The sequence below is a fragment of the Halyomorpha halys genome, unplaced genomic scaffold, assembly GCF_000696795.3.
Source record: "Halyomorpha halys isolate HHAL.00 unplaced genomic scaffold, Hhal_1.1 Scaffold214.1, whole genome shotgun sequence".
Taxonomy (NCBI): domain Eukaryota; kingdom Metazoa; phylum Arthropoda; class Insecta; order Hemiptera; family Pentatomidae; genus Halyomorpha; species Halyomorpha halys.
In genome coordinates this window covers 226,498-244,136 of record NW_027110944.1, presented here as the reverse complement: position 1 = coordinate 244,136, position 17,639 = coordinate 226,498, and the positions used below count along the sequence as shown (strand labels likewise).

The window sequence follows — 17,639 nt, the reverse complement described above, 5'->3', positions numbered from 1 at the left end:
TCTATTGTGGGACACGAAGTAGCATATGTTCATTTGCTAACTAGCGCATGCGCACACTCAAAATCAGTTAGTATCTGTCAGTGACAACTCGTTCCAGCTTCTCGTCTGTAACCACAACTTATTGTTGCGGATGCAATGAACGATCCAATCAAGCAGTTCCACTAGCTTAATCTATAATAAGGACGTTTTCGGATGGCATGACTAATGCCCCAGATGTATATAATACTGATCTATCTTTAAAATAACATAACATCTATTGAAGAATGGTGTCAAAACTGGAGAATCAAAATAAATCCAAACGAATCCCACAAGATCACCTTTACTCTCCGTCGTAAACCTCTACCCTCCTGTCCTACAGTATCCTATCCACTAATGCCTGTTGAACAGATTCGATACTTAGGACTCCATCTTGACAAGAGACTTATTTGGAATCCACACACAAGACTGAAACGACAAGAAACTGCTCGTAGATTCCGATAGCTACAACAGTTACTTGACAAACGCTCTATGCTCCCCATTCACTACAAAAAATTAGTATACACTACAATAATCAGACCAATTTGGACATACATAATTGAGCTCTGGGGCTCCACCAAACCATAAAATTCCTCCCGTATCCAATCCTTACAATCCAAAATCCTTACGATGCTCCTTATTACGTTACAAATAAACTCATTCACAAAGACCTTAACATCCCTTTCGTTGCAGATTTGGCCCAAAACAGATATGCATCTTTTCATTCCAAACTCCTTAACCATCCTAACCCATTAATTCTTAATCTTTCATCCTTAACAATCCCTGATAATCCTCCGAGGTGTCTGAAAAGAAGATGGCTACGGGACCTTCTAATTTAAATTAATGTTTGAAGTACCACCGATGGGTGGTTCCTTCCCAAGATTTTCAAGTATATATAAAACATACAACATATTTACTTATTGTATTATTTTGTATAGTTGTAAATTACATTAAATAAATTTTAAAAAAACTTTTAAATATATAATTCGATATTCTCTGTATATTCTGCAGTCTCAAGACTTCTAGATTTTCCGAATATTATTCACAAAATCGACAACAATTTAGTTCACTTTTTTTTTTTTTTTTTAAATAACTATGAAATTTCTTTATGAAGCTAATAATCTTAACTAAGTTGCCGAATGAGATAAATATTTTATATTTAAAATAGATGGTCAGGGCTACAGTATTATTTATATTTATTATTTTCTATTGACGTTTCGACCTATGCAGAGGGTCTTCGTCGGGGCTGTTAGGTGAAAGTGTTAACAGATACTCCTTAAATGCCAGTTTTGAGATCTCAGCTACAAACTACAACGCAGGTCAAACGTCGACAGGAAACGTTGTATTGTTGATTAATATTTTTGATTAAATTGTTGATTAATATTTTTTTTCTTCTTTACCACAGCCCTGATCATCTTCAAATTAACTTACGCTCAATCAAATATACATTATATTTATTAAAAAAATAAATAATATTAAAAAATGTTTAAGAAATTAATTGGTTCATAGATTTTCATTATTCATTATTTCCTTTGTTGCTTCGTACAATTATCGTTTTAAACATGGTTAGTAAATGTTCCTTATTATTCGGCTATTTTCAATTTATTATAACATAAATCATAGAATTGCTGGATAAGATCGAGACCTGAAGATTGTTCCAACCTTTTCAGATTCCAATGCGTCAAAGGTTTTTTGTATTGTGGGTTACTATGATGTTTGATAACGATAGTAACCTTTATTCAGATAGTCCTCCATCAAAGGATACTTTTTTAAACTTTAATTTTATTTAAAGTTTACTGTTTTTTTTTTTATTTTAATTTTATTTAATCCCATCAAATCACCTTTACCCTTCGTCGTAAACCTACCGACTGCCCTACAGTTTCCTTTAATATAGTTGCTCTTATCCTTGTCAAACAGATCCGCTACCTAGGACTACATCTGAACAAACGACTAACCTGGAATCCTAACACAAGACTGAAAAGACAGGAAACTGCACGTCCATTTCGACTATTACAGCACTTACTAGACAAACGGTCCAAACTTCCAATTCAGTACAAAAGACTGATTTACATGACAATTATATGGCCTATCTGGACATACGGTGTTGAGCTCTGGGGCTCCACTAAACCTTCGAATTCCTCTCGTATCCAATCCTTACAATCCAAAATCCTTCATAAAATCCTAAATGCTCCCTACTTTGTCACAAATAAAATCATCCACAAAGACCTTAATGTTCCATTTGTAACCGATCTAGCCCGAACCAGATATCAATCCTTCCATGACAAACTCCCTAATCACTCAAACCCATTAGTTTCTAATCTTGCTTCCTCTTTTATTCCGGACAATCCTCCGAGGCCTCTGAAAAGAAGATGGTCTCGGGACCTTATATTGTAAAAATGTTTTTAGAGTGCTACCATTGGGTAGTTTCTCTACATGCTTGTACCATACCATTATGATTTCCTCAAATTTACTTGATGTATTTTTGTACATTTGTAAATATAATTAAAAAAAAATAAATAAATAAATAAAAAAACCTCTTCCTATCCCTCGATGACTTATCCTATCAGTCTTCTAGCTTGTAGTAAGATTCATCGATTTCTTTTTTATTTAAATTTAGTAAACTTTTTTTCTGATTTTTTCAATCGCCAATTCCTTCTGCATTGGATTACAATTAACATATCTCGTAATTCAGAAATTTCCTTGTCTAAAACAAAATACCTTCCACCTCCAAAAGTGTAACATTTGTGACAAAAGAAAAGTAGTCAAAATAATTATTAAGTGAAAATACTAAGAAAAAGAAAAATATATTATTACTTAATTATTGGAAGAAACTAAACAAAACTTCTTGACTCTCAAATAGCACCAAATGATTAATCAGCGAAAGTTAAAAAAAAAAAGAAATAAAATTAGAAAGTTAGATAAAAGTCCCTTAAAGGTTCATCAAATAATTATTTTTACTGTACTGTTTTTTAGTAAAGTACTCAAAAACAGTTTTTTATTTATTTATTATTTATTAGTTAGTTGAAATGAAATTTACTATGATCTGTATTTATCGGATCCTATGTAAGTTTAAATTCTGATAATGCCTGAACTTAATTGTAGTCTGGTTAGTTATATAATCGCAATCGAAAGACCCAACGTAACTGTATCTTCCAAAAATTGCCTAAAAAAAGCTCATCTAGAAAATTTTTCAAACAAGGTTATCATTTCAATGTTCATATCTTTACTCTTTTTTTCGTGTATTAAATTTGTTTTTTAAACAATACCTGAATATAATCCTATGGTCATCAATGAACCTAGAAATTACAAATCGCCTTTTCAAATTAAAGTGGCGTCCGATTAAACTTTTCATACGTACGTACATCGGCCATTTACGAAGATAAGGGAAAAATATAAAGTTTTGGAATCATGCTAAAACCTATTGATGCAAAACAGAATAATATTTTTAAAGTGGGTATACAATATGGAAATAATGAATCACAGTGTAATAATTTGCAGCTTTTTTTCCCTAATAATATTAAAAAGTAGAAATAAATGAAAAAAAGTTCAATTACTGTACATGTTTTAAAAGTTATGAGACAATTAAATATTTAATTTTGCCTGACATCTGGATACATGTTTAATGGCTTTAATAATTTCTCAATTATCAATCTATCGTATTTCTTGTTCCAATGTTTTCATTTTAATATTGAAAAGTAAAATATATCCGTAATAAGTAACCATCCAATTTAGAGTAAATAAATTAATAAATTTAATAAAGAGTGAAATTTATTTATAAGATTATTTGATAAGGTTTTAAAAAACTAAAACTTATTTATTAGTCCATAATAGGTAATTATCCAATTTAAAGTTAATAAATAAATAACTATAACGAAGAGTGAAATTTATTAAGATTAATTGATAAGTTTTTTAAAAAACTAAAACATATTTATAAGTCCGAGATATATAACCATCCAATTTTCTGTTAATAAATTAATAAAGATAATGTAGAGTGAAATGTATCGATAAGATTAATTGATAAGCTTTTTAGAAAACTAAAACTTATTAATTAGTCCCGATAAGGTTTTAGAAATGCAGTGTTTACAATAATCTTTTGGCATTGTTTCTAAGTGTTATTTGAAGTTGATCTGTTTTGTATTATTAACGGTAAAAAAAAAATTATTTCTTTGCAAAAGAGTTACATGATTTATCTATAAGGTCATTATGTTTTCAGCAGGTACCACAGATAAAAATTTTAACATACTAAACTAGTAATAATAAGAAGACAAAAACTGGTTCTGAAAAACGTTTAAAACAAAGCAACTAGTTTTTTGTCAACACTCAGTAATAAGATAATCAAATAAATTTTATATCATTTCCGGTTGAAAGATTTCTTCTATTTAAGAAAAGGCTTCTAAACTTTTGATGTATAATTAATCCTTCTTAATGTTTTTGGATTTTTCTCCTACAATCAGAACTATTCGTATAGCCTCTCTCATTATCTTTATCAGTTCAATTCGAAAAAATAATCCGTTGTTTCCAAAAATATAAAACATCAACAATCTCCACATTACCAAGTAAGGAAACGTGTATATTTCATGTTTGTTTGTAGCGAGTCAATGGGTGTTGGTGTATAAAGATTTGAAGAGGTTGGCGCACTTGATATACCATCACATGATGTTCATAAGTCTAATAATACAAAAACAAACATTTAACAATTTACAATTGTTAACATCAGTAAGCTACATTCATCAGTAATATAGTTAATTAATAATTTTTATTTATCCATAAAATCCCGGAAATTATTTTGATATTTAAATTTATACCATAATTAATAAAAATTATCAAGTACATTAAAAAATTAACTTACCCTATTGAAGTAGAGCAGAAGCAGACGCCTGAAAGCTACTGACACATTGGGAACGGTTCTAAGCTATTAATACTACAACATCCCACACTATTGCGGATTCGGTGTCTTTTACATAGAAGATTACTCATTTAGAGCTATTCTTAATCTTGGGGTGAGTTGCCCAATAATAATTTTGAGAAGAAAGAACTATTTTTTGTCATTTGATCATATTTGATATTTATCAACAGATAGCGAAATATTTCGCAATGGGATATTAAGTAGGCTTTTTTTTTTTTATTGTTATCAAAATCATAGTAAGGTAGAAGAAATCGAACTCATTTTCATTTTTCGTGTTTGTGGATAAATGAAGGTTAAATTTCTAAAAAAATAAATTGTTGTTTAAACGAGAAATGCAATTTTTTTCTCTTATGGACCAATGGTTAAGAGCGCATGCAAATATCCAGCGCCGTTCATTTCTGTTTATAATGAATAATATTTTTCTAATTCCAAATTTAATTTTGAAATTCACTTAATGGATAATCAATAAGTCTTTGGTAATTGATTTGGTGGCCATTAATTTTGATTTTTTTTTTAATTTCCTTATATATATATCTATATATATAAGTTATGGTTGGACAAGGCCTGTATACAACCCTAATCCTAACTCTCCATGTAATAAACCCCAATAATGTGTATAAGAAGCCACACAGAGATAATAAAGCAGTATCTTTCTAGTAAGCGTGTGTTACAATTCTGTTCCCTTTTTTAAAGTCTTTCAGTCCAACTGCTCGAAAGTGGTGCCGAGACCCGGAAACTCTGTTCACTGATTGAAGATTTTTTTTTTTTTTTACACTGTTCTCTCATCAAGGTTTTTTTTTCTCTTTCTTCCTTCGGGTTTCCTTTCTTTTATTTCTCATATATTATCACTTTTTTTTTTTACTAACCAAGATGGTTAATGGTGATGGTTAACCACAACTCGCAGTAAGGTCGCCAGTTCTACAGGTCCCAGCAACCGGCAACCGGAGTTCCTGCAGCCCAGAGACCACTCTCGCGGCTGCTCACCCCAATATGTAGGCTAAAATAAAAGTGTGAGCAGTAACCTCTCAGGATATTAAAAAAGCCATCTCAGACTTGGAGCGGTTCTCAGGCGAAAACGGTGAGTTAAAACACTTTATTAAAGGTGGAGATCGCATCATGGAGAGGTTGGCAGCCAAAGTCTCGGACGAGTTACTAGACAAGAATGACGCAATTTCTCTCAAGGCAGCGCTCATATCCCGGATCAAGCGAAGTATTTTGAACCATATTCAGGCAGACGAGGAAACAGCATGGCCAGTAGTGAAGGAAAGATTAAAGAAGGTCTATGGAGGAGGCAGATGGCCCCCAGAGGAAGACATTTTCTACATGCTATGGGAGAGGAGAAAGAACGGGCAGTCTAACGGACAATACGCAGTCACGCTGTTAGGCCAGTTTATTCTGGCCACAAAAAAGATGAGAGAGGCTGTTGGAGCGGATTTAGTCAGTTGGAAGATGATTTCATCGACTCCATAATGAAGGTGCAACTGGCCAAGGAGACAAATAAAAGGGAAGGTTTACCCCGGGACCGCACATTTGTGGAATGTGCTCAAGACATGATCGACGCGAGCGCTAGAGAGCAGGATGCAAGGATGGAAGTCGATGATGGATGGTGGATGCCAGCCCTGACGCAGCTGAAGAGAGAGTATTATAGGGCCAGGCGCAGGTACCAGGAGTGCAGAGATGAAGAGAGGAGAGCTGCACTCCGAGAGGAAAGCAAGCATAGGTATACCGTACACCGAAACGGCGTGCGTCACCATAAGAAGAAGCCCTGGGATGAGTTCATCGTCGAGGAGTCGGAGAAGAATCCCTGGGGCATTCCGTACAGGGTAGCGCTGGGTAAGGTGAAGCCAATACAAATGATGGCTGGCATCAAAGTTGGAGGGGCCCAGCCAACCACCCTGGAAGAAACGACGATGATGTATATTGACTATACATACTCCAAGAATGATCCGTCCCAGGACAGTGAAGAGGAGAGTATGGTGAGACGCACCACGTCATACCCACTAGGTACCGACCTATGCCCACCGTGGGACTTATGGGAGGTCTTGCCGTGGAAAGGCAGAGGATTGGGAGGGCTCCGGGACTTGACGCCTTGGATGGTGCAATCCTCAGGAACAGTGCCCCATATATCGAGGAGGAGCTGTTGGACATCTTCAACGAGTGCTTGGATAAGGGGTACTTTCCTAGCAGGTGGAGGATTACACACTTGAGATTGCTCTACAAAGGGGGATGGAAGGATAAGGAATCGCCTAAGGCCTATCGGCCCATATGCCTCCTCCCTGTTATCAGCAAGGTCCTGGAGCATATGATAGAACATAGCCTAAGACCATTCCTCAAAGGAAAGCTGCAAAGCTTCGGAAAGAACATCTACCCCCGGTACCCGACGTGTGGGGTCCCAGAAACTGCACCGCGATGGACGGACACCGTGCCAGGTTAACGAGAAAAACCGGGATTTTCACCCTCGCCGTGTCGGACTTTCCCCGTCTGATGGAGGAGAACTACCCGTTCCTCAGGGAATTCATCTATGGGTGGAGGGAGGTGGTCGGGGCAACGCACTTTACATTGGGAAGGGCTTGGATCCCGGGATCGGCGAGCCACCAATGGAAGATGACAAAGATGACAGCGAAGAAGCACGATGAGACCAGGAGGACTGTACTAGGCTGCGTAGTGGAGGTGAAAACCGGACGTATGCGGACCAGGCGTGTTGGACCTACCGGACGGATCCTGAAGGATAAGGTGTGGCCCCATCTTAGGCACTCAACCGAGTACTGGGCTGCACCACGTTTATAAAAAATTGTCCCCAAAAAATTTAATGGTCCCACCAAATAATTTTGTATATATTTATGGAAATAAAGTATAAAAAAAAAATATTTTTATTGGCAGCAGTGGCATGTGCAATCCTAACGCACTACCCTATTGTTGCCGAACCCCGTATGGGTAAGGGGGGTAAAAAAAGGATGTTGATGATTGAGGATGGAACAGAGTACCGTACCACCGCTCAAGGAATCCGTCAACACCATGGAAGAGAAGAACCCAGGGATAGTGGTAAAGATAGAGGTACGGGTAGAGAAGGGCGACCGAACCAGGGCAGGGTACGCAATGGAGGAGGGAAAGAAGACAGGAAGTGCCATGGGTGCGGAAAAGTAGGACACCTGGTGGCCCAATGCCCCCGCACTAGGTGCTTTGAGTGTGGCAATGAAGGCCAAATAGCACGACAGTGTCCTTATATGTACAGAAGGGCAGAGACGGAACCAGGAGAACCGATGGAAATATTGCAGCGGATACGGCGGAGAAGACGAAAGGAGTATAGACGTAGTGAGTCCTCTAGTGAAACCTCAGAAGCAACAGAAGCCTCAGGAACAGAGGGAAGAAGGAAGAGGAGGGAAGAGGAGATATCGGTGTCGCGAGCTTCGAATGGGAGAAAACAAACGGATAGGTGTGATCCGTGATCCCCCCCACAAGAGGGGGGGGGAGGAATTGGAGACAAGAAATAAAGGACACATATGCAAATATTTTCATCATAGAGGGAGAGTTACTGGGGGCGACCGGACAAACAATGCACCAAATCCCCTTACCCTAACAAGATAAAATTACTTACGTAAAAGAGAGGAGGTATCCACATGCGCTTAGACAGCATATCCGGGAAGAGTTAGGGAATCTAAAGAAACAGGGCATCATCATAGATAGTACCTCCCCATACAATAGACCTCTATGGGCAGTGCGAAAGAAGGGCACACCGAGAGACAAGAGAGAAAAGTAATGGGTAGTAATTGATTACCAGGGCCTTAATGAGAACACGGTAGACGAAAGTCGCAAATAAGGTAGAAGCGATCAGGAAAATGGCGATTCCAACGGATGTTAAGGGAATCAGGAGATTGTTAGGCGCTCTGAACTACTATAGACGATTCGTACAGGCAAGGGCCAGGTATTTGGTACCAGACAACATACTTGGTACAACCTTCTGAAAAAGGGGAACAGGGTGCAAGTGATGCCCGATATGATGGAAAACATTTGGAAATGCATGGAGGCGCTTCAGAAGGAACCTGTGTTGGCATTCCCAGACTTAGAACGTACATTTATCATCACCACGGACGCAAGTGAGTACGCGTTGGGAGCGGTACTGTCGCAGGATTGCGAAGGTGGAGAGTGACCTGTGGCGTACGCTAGCAGGCGGTTAACAGATGCAGAGACAAGGTACAGCGCACTTGAGCGAGAACTGTTAGGCATTGTGTGGGCGGTAGAACATTTTCGCTTGTTTCGGTAGAACATAGGGGTTTTCGGGAGGAAATTCTGGGTACATACTGATCACTGAGCGCTTCAATGATTTGGGAAGCTTAAAGAGTCCTCGGTTAGAGTCACCAGATGGAAGGAACTGCTCAACCAGTACAACATCGTTATCCAGTACAAACCAGGAAAAGAAAATGTAGTTGCTGACTGGCTATCCCGCGCAATCACTGTTAATGCAATAGAGGAGGAACAACCACAGACGTCAGGAGAGGTGAGACAGTTTTTGCGAGAATGGACGCCAGTGGAAGAAGAAACGCAAAGCACGACGGGGAACGACCAGGAGAACGAAAGCTCGACCAAGGGAAGACCAACGGAGATGGAAGAGCTCGAGTAGGTGGTGTATGATAAATCACACCAAATAATTTGGAAAACAAGAACTTCCGGACCCATGAAGATGGACTTCGTTGAATATGAGAAGAACTCGATCACCACTATTTGGTCGGCACCGGGTGTCAGGAATTATCACATCTATACACAAAACAGATAATGATGTTGGAAGCCATTCAGGACGGAGATCAATAGAGGGAGGTCACCTTGGCATAACACATGGGGAAGACCAATCACCGGGGCTTGAATGAGACCTACCAAGCCCTGCGAAGAAAATATTTCTGGTGGAATATCCGGAAAATGATTCAGGAGATAATCGGGAACTGTGAGGTGTGCCTCAGCACCAAATACGACCGACACCCACCCAAGGCGACACAAGAAGAGACACCGACTGCGAACACACCGTTAGTGGCGGGATTTCTAGTTTCAGTAACACTTCTACCATTGGTACCACTGCTGGATTAGTGGGTAACGTCAGGACAGCCGGTCTTAAGATTCCATTAGTAGCCATGTTAAAATTTGTTAAATTAAAAGCACAGACAATGAACAATAAAGAAAGAAAAGGAAAAGAAAAAAAAATTTTCCCGGTATCATGTTTTTTACACTATTTACAGGTTCTGAGTTTCGGCACCAGTTAAGTTTAGCCGAGAGAAAACCTATCAAAAAAGGGAAAATGGGACGCACAAGTTCAACTTTAAGACTATACTATTCTGCTTCTTAATCCTATATATACATTCTGGCATTGTTGACAAGGAGGGTTTAGTATTAAGATAATTAAATTTGGGGATAACTGGCAGGAAGAAATATCAGCTGTTCTACGCAGACAAAAGGAAAGAAAGAGTAGGGTATAAGCACGTAAATGCGAGAAAAAGATGAAAAAATGAATCATGCTGAGGACCTCGACCCACTACAGGTGGAAAAATCGGATATTCTGGATGCTTAAATATCTGTCGACAGACTTAAAAGAAGGATGGCCAAAGGGATAGAAAGATAGGAGCTGTTCTAAGATTGCGAAGAACCTCTAAGAGACAAGCTATGGAACCAAAAATATCGGTGGGGGAAAGGATACCAGAGGCCTGGAACATAGGCCTGATCTGTCCTATCCTAAGGAAGGGCTCCAGATATGAGTGCAGCAATTGCAGAGGCATAACACAGGAAAACTCTTTGCAGAAACTGGTCAGTCAATATCTCACGATATGAAGGCAAGGAGCTTAAGATCAGGAGACAGTGGCTCGAAGCAATCCATTAGGACGAATCTACACAACAATGAATGCCAGTATAGCTCGCAAGAGACCACGTGGATGGACAAAAACCAGATGGATGGATAGAGTCGACAAGATAAGAAAGGGCTGCATGCAGCAAACTGGAAAGCAGTAGCCCAAGACGGCCAAGCTCAAGGTAGGCGTGAAGAAGTCTGAAGAGCAACCAAAGATTTACATGGTCGGTAGAGTCAACCAAAAAAAAACATACTCTGAGTATAACTAAACTCACTAACTGGTATCGTTGACAGGGGTAGTTTAGTATTAAGATTAATAATACACACACTCTGAATATAACTCCCTCATGCCAGTTTACGTATGATTTCTCGTAAACCCAATAGTAATAAACATGATTTGCTTCACAAAAACAAAACAAATAAAATTCTTCTCTTTACAAAATTTTCCTATTCACACAGTCTTCTGATTTAGACTGTGGTGGCAAGATTATTATTATTAGATCAACGTCTTCAGCGGCACTAATCGACGTTAACAAAGAGACGTTTGAAATGGGCTCGCCTCTGTCGAAATTATTATCAACATTTTTATTTCCCTAGTATATTTCTTTTAAATCTATTTTTATTTATAATTCATTTAATGTTTCAGTATTTTACATTTGTTTTATTGGCAAACCCATTTGAAACCTCTCGCCATATGATCAATTAATGCTAATTAACAATGACAAACTAGGTTATTTTTTTTTTGCTGTAAAAACAAAACTGAATATTTCTGTTAATAATAATTATGAATGTTTTGTTTTATATGTCAAGTGTAAATATTGTTGTGTTGACAAATAAAGAACGTAACTAAAGAGTCATCTTTATCGTTATAACAGGAACACGTAGTAAAAGACAATTCTTCTATTTACACAACTCACAATTCTTATCGTATCTTCAGCCTAACCTCTGAACTTCATGACAATTAATCGTTAAAAGCTCAAAATGAGAAGGAAATATTGGCCTCAAGGAGAATGAGATCTGAAAAATAAAATCATTTAGATTCAAACTATTGATATGCCTTAAAAAGCTGAATTAGAAGCGAAATTTGTGAATAATTAACTAGCCAGTTAGGAATTTTTCCTTTTTATATTTTTTAAAGTTTTTCCGTCTTTTTTTAAAGTTAAAGTCAGATCACCTTTATCAAATAAAATCGTTCTAAGAGCTTCTGTTCGTTCAATATCAAGAAAACCATGATAATATGTGTGTGGGAGCATTGCCGGAAGGCTATAAAAACAAAAAAGATTGAAACGAAAGATTTAATTTTTATAGAGTTTTGGTTGTTTTTTCATAAATAGAACTGAAGTTGGAAAATAGCCCGTACGAAAGTATCCAATCAGTCATAATTGACTATGGATTAAAATGTGAGCAATAAATTTTATGAAATTAGCTTCGATGGGGATAGAGAATGCTAGACATATTATTTAAAATATATTTCATTTTAATTGACTATATTTATTTTCTTAACACTTCCTAATGAACAAGACATTTCTAGTCACTATTAATTTGAAAGTTCACTTAAACAATGAGGTTTTATTAATGATGAAGTATTTGATGAATTTATCTGGACAAGATTGTCTCTATGTTTTGATGGACTCGTTCCGCGTGTAAGGTTGTCAGCTGATGTTTGGGTGCTGTATTGAAATTGGGTATCGTACATTTTAAACACTGACCCATGTATAGAATACGATTTTTGTGATTCAAAAGAAATTTCTTTTTAAAATAAATTTTGATATAATTCTGCCTGTTTTTATAACATAATTAGCTTAGTTGGACAGCTGTACTGCAATGTTTTTTGTTAAAAGTTAAAGTGGCTGGAGTACCATGTTAATCCTAAAGTGGTTCTAATAATCATTTTATTTTTCTGATAAATCAAATTACTATTCTAACACTAATATTTGCATATCCCATAATCAGTCTATTAAACATGTCTGAGAGTAAGGCTCATACTGAAGCTGAAATGAAGGGATGGCTTAGTAAATGGACAAATTATTTGAGAGGATATCAAAGACGTTGGTTTGTTTTGTCAGAAGGACTTCTATCTTATTATAGGTTTGTGGATTTTTCTTTACTAGATTGGAAATTTTAGACTAGTTCACTGTTCATCAAAATATTTGTCTAGAACAAAAGTTGAATTATGCTTATAAAATTTCTTGGTTGGTTCATTGTTCCACTGAATTTTAAATTATTACTGAACATACTCATACACTACCTGGACCTATATTTTGATAAACAGTGTTAATTTTGGATTGATTATTAATCATCGAAACCACTCATTGATACATAACATATATTTTTGTTTATTGTCAATTTGAGATGATATTTTGAAAAGAAAATCATCAATTAGTCAAACCAAAACTGGATTAAAACTACCTTGGTTTAGTTTTAGTCTTTTTTGGCTTCATTTAAGTTAAGATACCACAAAATAGTATTGTGAGTACTATTATGAATACTACAACTTAGTAACTACAGTTTTACTTCATGAGGAAACTTGATGTATTGTCTTATTTAGTTATAAAATGGAATTGTTTCCTTTGTGATTTGCCTGTTTATTTTTTAAAATTATTCACCTGTGTATCGACCTTAACACTTAATTATTTATTTAGTTGTAGTATGTTGTGGACATAACCTGATGAAACCTATCCTACAAAACCTAGTAGTAGTACTCACCCCATGGTATTCTGAATATGAATGAAGTTTAATTTATATTTGTTTTCTAAATTATGTAATTAAAGAGTTCACTGTCGACCCTCTCAACTATCTTATAGCTTTTAATAAGTTAATAATTATACAAAATTTATTCTGTTACCTTTACACTATTGAATCTTGTTAATTTTTTTTTTTTTACTTTCACTTACCTATATTTGAGCTTTGTAGTATGGGAAGGTATTGTGATGGTGATACATTTGGAATCTGAGTTTTCAATGAAAATAAAAGTTTTAATATTCCCAGAGTCCAAATAAATAAATTGTAGAATGGTCTCTGTGTTTGTATGTGTCTGAACAGCCTAACTCATAAATTGTACAAGTATAATTACATAAGTTTTACAAAACTGAAATTATGTATTTAAGGTTGAAATATACTTAAAATGCTGTTGCAACTTTTTTGTTAAATGAACTTACTAGAAGGGTCATTTGTATAATTGATGTTTTAATTTTTTTTCATTTCCTTAAAAATAGCTCTAAAGATTTTGATTTAATTCATTGTATCAATGCAGAGTTAAATCGTCTTATTGGAGTGGAGCTACAGGGTTTTAATGCCAAATTTTAAAATGGCTTCCTCTAAGTATTTACATGGCTTCCTCTAAGAATTTATAAATAATTGTTTCCAGGTGCACCATTCATTTCTATCATGTAATTTTTTTTATGACCTCTTCCTGGTAGGAGGGAGGGTAATGTGCAGGTTACCGCCACAAAAATAAAAGTTGCCTCTAGGCCTAGGGGCCAGATTCAAACTGGTGCCGCTGCAGTTACGGGGTTGTAAAGATCTATACCTAAACTCCCTCTGCTACAGATGTCCCTCTATAGTGTAATTTAACAGTATTTGTTTAGTACAAAATAACTGTAGAGTTAGTGAAGAAAAAACATAGGACCTTCAGTTCCACATCACTCCCAGTAGCTCTACTTGAGCAGAAATTAAAGTGTACTTGAAATATGTAGGAAAATAAACAAAACTTATGTGATCCATGCACTGCACTAGATTTTTTTTTTTTGCCCTCCGGGATGGATCCTATGTAAGGTGAGTCAATTTACAGTTATACTATCAAGATGAAAATCAAGATTTTTCTATCTAACATACATAGCTTCACTACATTTGAGTGTATGAATGTATGTACGGGGCCAGGATAGCCTGGTGGATTAAGGTCCTTGTAATTGGTATTCAAAGTTAAGCTACATCAAAACTTGGAAGTGTGATCTCTCATGTCAGAAACCCATACTTCTTCCCTTTCCCTTCCTCAGGTTTGTGAGGCCTGTCACTCTATTAGAGGTAACTCACAGAGACCGTAATAGTGATGACCCTACCCTGTGAATTTTAATCAGGGATCATATTGTAGTTTTCCTGATATCCAATAATCGCCTAGAGGTATGGTCCATGGAAAGAAATATAGGTCCTCAAGTATCTGGTGACCCCGAACAGCCCCAAGGATCCAGACCAAGTTATCATTGTCCTTGAACCTGAATTATAGTCTGGGGAATGGGAAAGACAATTCCGTCTCAAAGGGACTAATTATGGAGCTATAGGTAGTCTATCTCTGCACCATGGAAACCATAGCTATCTTTCTACTAAGTCGACCATAATTTCAACATAGGGCATGGTTTGCAAAAAAAAACAAAAAAAAAAATGCTTTTATATCAGTCCATTAGTTTTTAATTTAGTAGAGACAAACATACGGACATTCCCTTTTATATATATTTAAAGAGATTGGGTTATGGTGGAAACCTTCTATAAACAGTTTAAATTATTCTCAATTCCAATTTTTTCAGAGAATTTTATTACCATACGGTTCAAACTTTTTTTTAAATATTTTTTAGAGAACTTTATTACCCCTTCAGCCAGCATTATTGTATATCTAGACCATAAGAGGAACGAACATTAATAATTTCATATTCGTAGGTATTGTAATTTTTGAAATTTAGTGATCAATAAGGCAGCGAGGTAGTGATTCTGTTCTTTTATTTGTAATGCTCAAGATAAAACGAGTTTCCATGGAAACCTACTAACATATTTTAAAAATACACATGGATCTAAAGCTCAAATCTTAGCTAATTCTGATCTGGTTTAATGTCATTTGTGATACATTTGTTTTCACATAATATTGCCTATAACTAATTCCAGCATTAAATGTTCCCCAGAATCATTATTAATATTGACCATGTAAAGGGTGTAAGATCAGTAAGTTAAAGTTGATTTATACAATTTTAATCTTCCTGATCATGAGTATCTCTGGTGGAGAGTCCTTTATAAGTCTCATCTGTTTCAATATTTCTATTTCCAATATCCAGGAGCAGTTGTTCATTTAAATCTTTAATTAGTTTTAAAGTAACGTCTCATCCATTCATAGAAAAATATAACAAAAACCATATCAGACCACAGTAAAACTAACTACTCTGTGTTCAGACTGAACCAAACTTCTCCAGAATACATGCTGTGAAAGGAGGCTTGCAATATTATGCAGCAATGTTTCAAAGAATCCATTTTGGGTGGTACTTAAATTCTTTTTTTTATTATTAACTCACATCACACTCTTGAGGTATCTTGATTTCCTTGGTAGTGATTCAGACTTTATTCAGGAGAGCAACAAAGATGTGCAACGAACAAGTTTCAGAATTTCTATACTTGAGGGATTGATTAGAGGTGTATTGACTATCTTGATGTCTTGTGTTTTAAGTAGTACTGATCCTATTTTCCCCTAAGTTTGGATAAAATCCATTATTAACTGTAAAAGGATGGCAAGTTCCTCATTTTCCAGCTTCAAAAAATCAACCCTTACTTGACCTCCTCGGTTTTTATTTTCCATTTTTCCCTGTCCAGCACCTCTTTCTTCCAATTATGGACTCAGTTTTCTTATAAATCACTCCACTTCATTCTTCCACATGGTTCTTGTTCTTCCCTTTATCCTTTTCCCACTTGAGTGTACCTCCAACATTTTCCTATGTAACTTTTCTATGTTTCATTTTTACCACCTGTTCTGCCAGATAGTTTTAATGAAATTCTTATCCCTCAATAAATTCTTAATCTAAGTGTTGCTCTTAATTTTTCTTTCATCGTTAATTCATGTTCCTTCGTAAATCCCTTTTATACCTTTTCTTTCGATCACTCCTTGTTATTGAAACTTCTTGATTCGAGCACCATGTTTCTTCTTCATAGGTGACTACTGGTCTTATGAGAGATTTATATAATTTTTATTTAGTTACTGTTAATACCAGCTGAGATTTGAGAAGTTTTACACTGTTGGCTCTCACATCAGCCATAATTCTGCTGTTAACTTCCTTGCTATTCAGATTCTCATTATTTACAGCAGAACCGTAATACACAACTGTGGTTACACTTTCAAAATTGAAATTATTGAATTTAATTTTGATGCAGAATCTTCTACTTCCTGCTGAGGATAGTTCTAGGTTTTATAATGAGGTATAGATAGTTGACTATTGATTACTGATTGAAGAAGTTGGTCAGGGGGTGCGGTCAGCAAAGAACAACAAAGATAAGCAAAACAATATTTTAAACTTAATGATCATTTACTGGAAGAGTCTTATGGAATTAAACTGGATTTAGTGTATGACACAATTCTTCCTTATTAAAATACAATAATTTATTTCATATCATCAGCAACACAACAACAACGTTTCGGGAGATTTCCCCCATCTTCAGGCTGCTAAAAAACAAATTCAACAAAACCATAAACATGTGCTTACAACACTAATATATCATATATACTTAAGAACTATTTATAAACTATTTACTTGATAACAAAAACCTATATATAACATATAATTTTCTCCTTTATTGTCATTCTTGCTATTATATAATAATATTAATGCCATTTAATCAATAAAAACTTGTTACTAGTCATACATTTTAGGAGAATAATTACCTTCCTGAAGGTTATCTTCCATTATGATAACAACCATATAGACTATAAAATAATTTTCTCTTACCTCCATTAACCACAAAGATGAACAATGAAAGCTAAAATTAACAATTTTTCAAAAACCATTTCTATTCTTTTTATTATATAAAAATATTTTCTTTTATAATTATAAACACTTTGACTGAATTAATTCTATATTATATAAAAAACCACATAAAAACTAAAACGCTAATTTATTTATAATATCCATATAATGTGTGCCT

At 35.6% G+C, this 17,639-nt stretch overlaps 3 protein-coding genes across 3 annotated transcripts in view; 2 read left to right on the top strand and 1 right to left on the bottom strand.

Moving 5' to 3' along the window:
• LOC106679689 (protein lethal(2)essential for life) overlaps positions 1-4,989 on the bottom strand; it is a 30,665-nt gene extending 25,676 nt beyond the window's left edge. Inside the window, exon 1 of the mRNA XM_014418987.2 lies at positions 4,865-4,989. The gene's annotated coding sequence lies outside the window, so the exon portion shown is untranslated. The remainder of the gene's footprint in view (positions 1-4,864) is intronic.
• Positions 4,990-7,875: 2,886 nt separating this feature from the next.
• LOC106679668 (uncharacterized) lies at positions 7,876-8,367 on the top strand. Its single transcript, XM_014418949.1, has one exon. It carries the CDS (start codon positions 7,876-7,878, stop codon positions 8,365-8,367), a length of 492 nt encoding a protein of 163 aa, XP_014274435.1.
• Positions 8,368-12,387: 4,020 nt separating this feature from the next.
• LOC106679677 (oxysterol binding protein) overlaps positions 12,388-17,639 on the top strand; it is a 53,225-nt gene continuing 47,973 nt past the window's right edge. The window contains exon 1 of the mRNA XM_067049063.1: positions 12,388-12,836. Coding sequence (XP_066905164.1) covers positions 12,712-12,836 — 125 coding nt within the window. The 5' untranslated portion in view covers positions 12,388-12,711. The remainder of the gene's footprint in view (positions 12,837-17,639) is intronic.

Coding starts and splice junctions, on each gene's coding strand:
- LOC106679668 (XM_014418949.1), top strand. CDS start 7,876: ATGTTGATGATTGAGGATGGAACAGAGTACCGTACCACCGCTCAAGGA.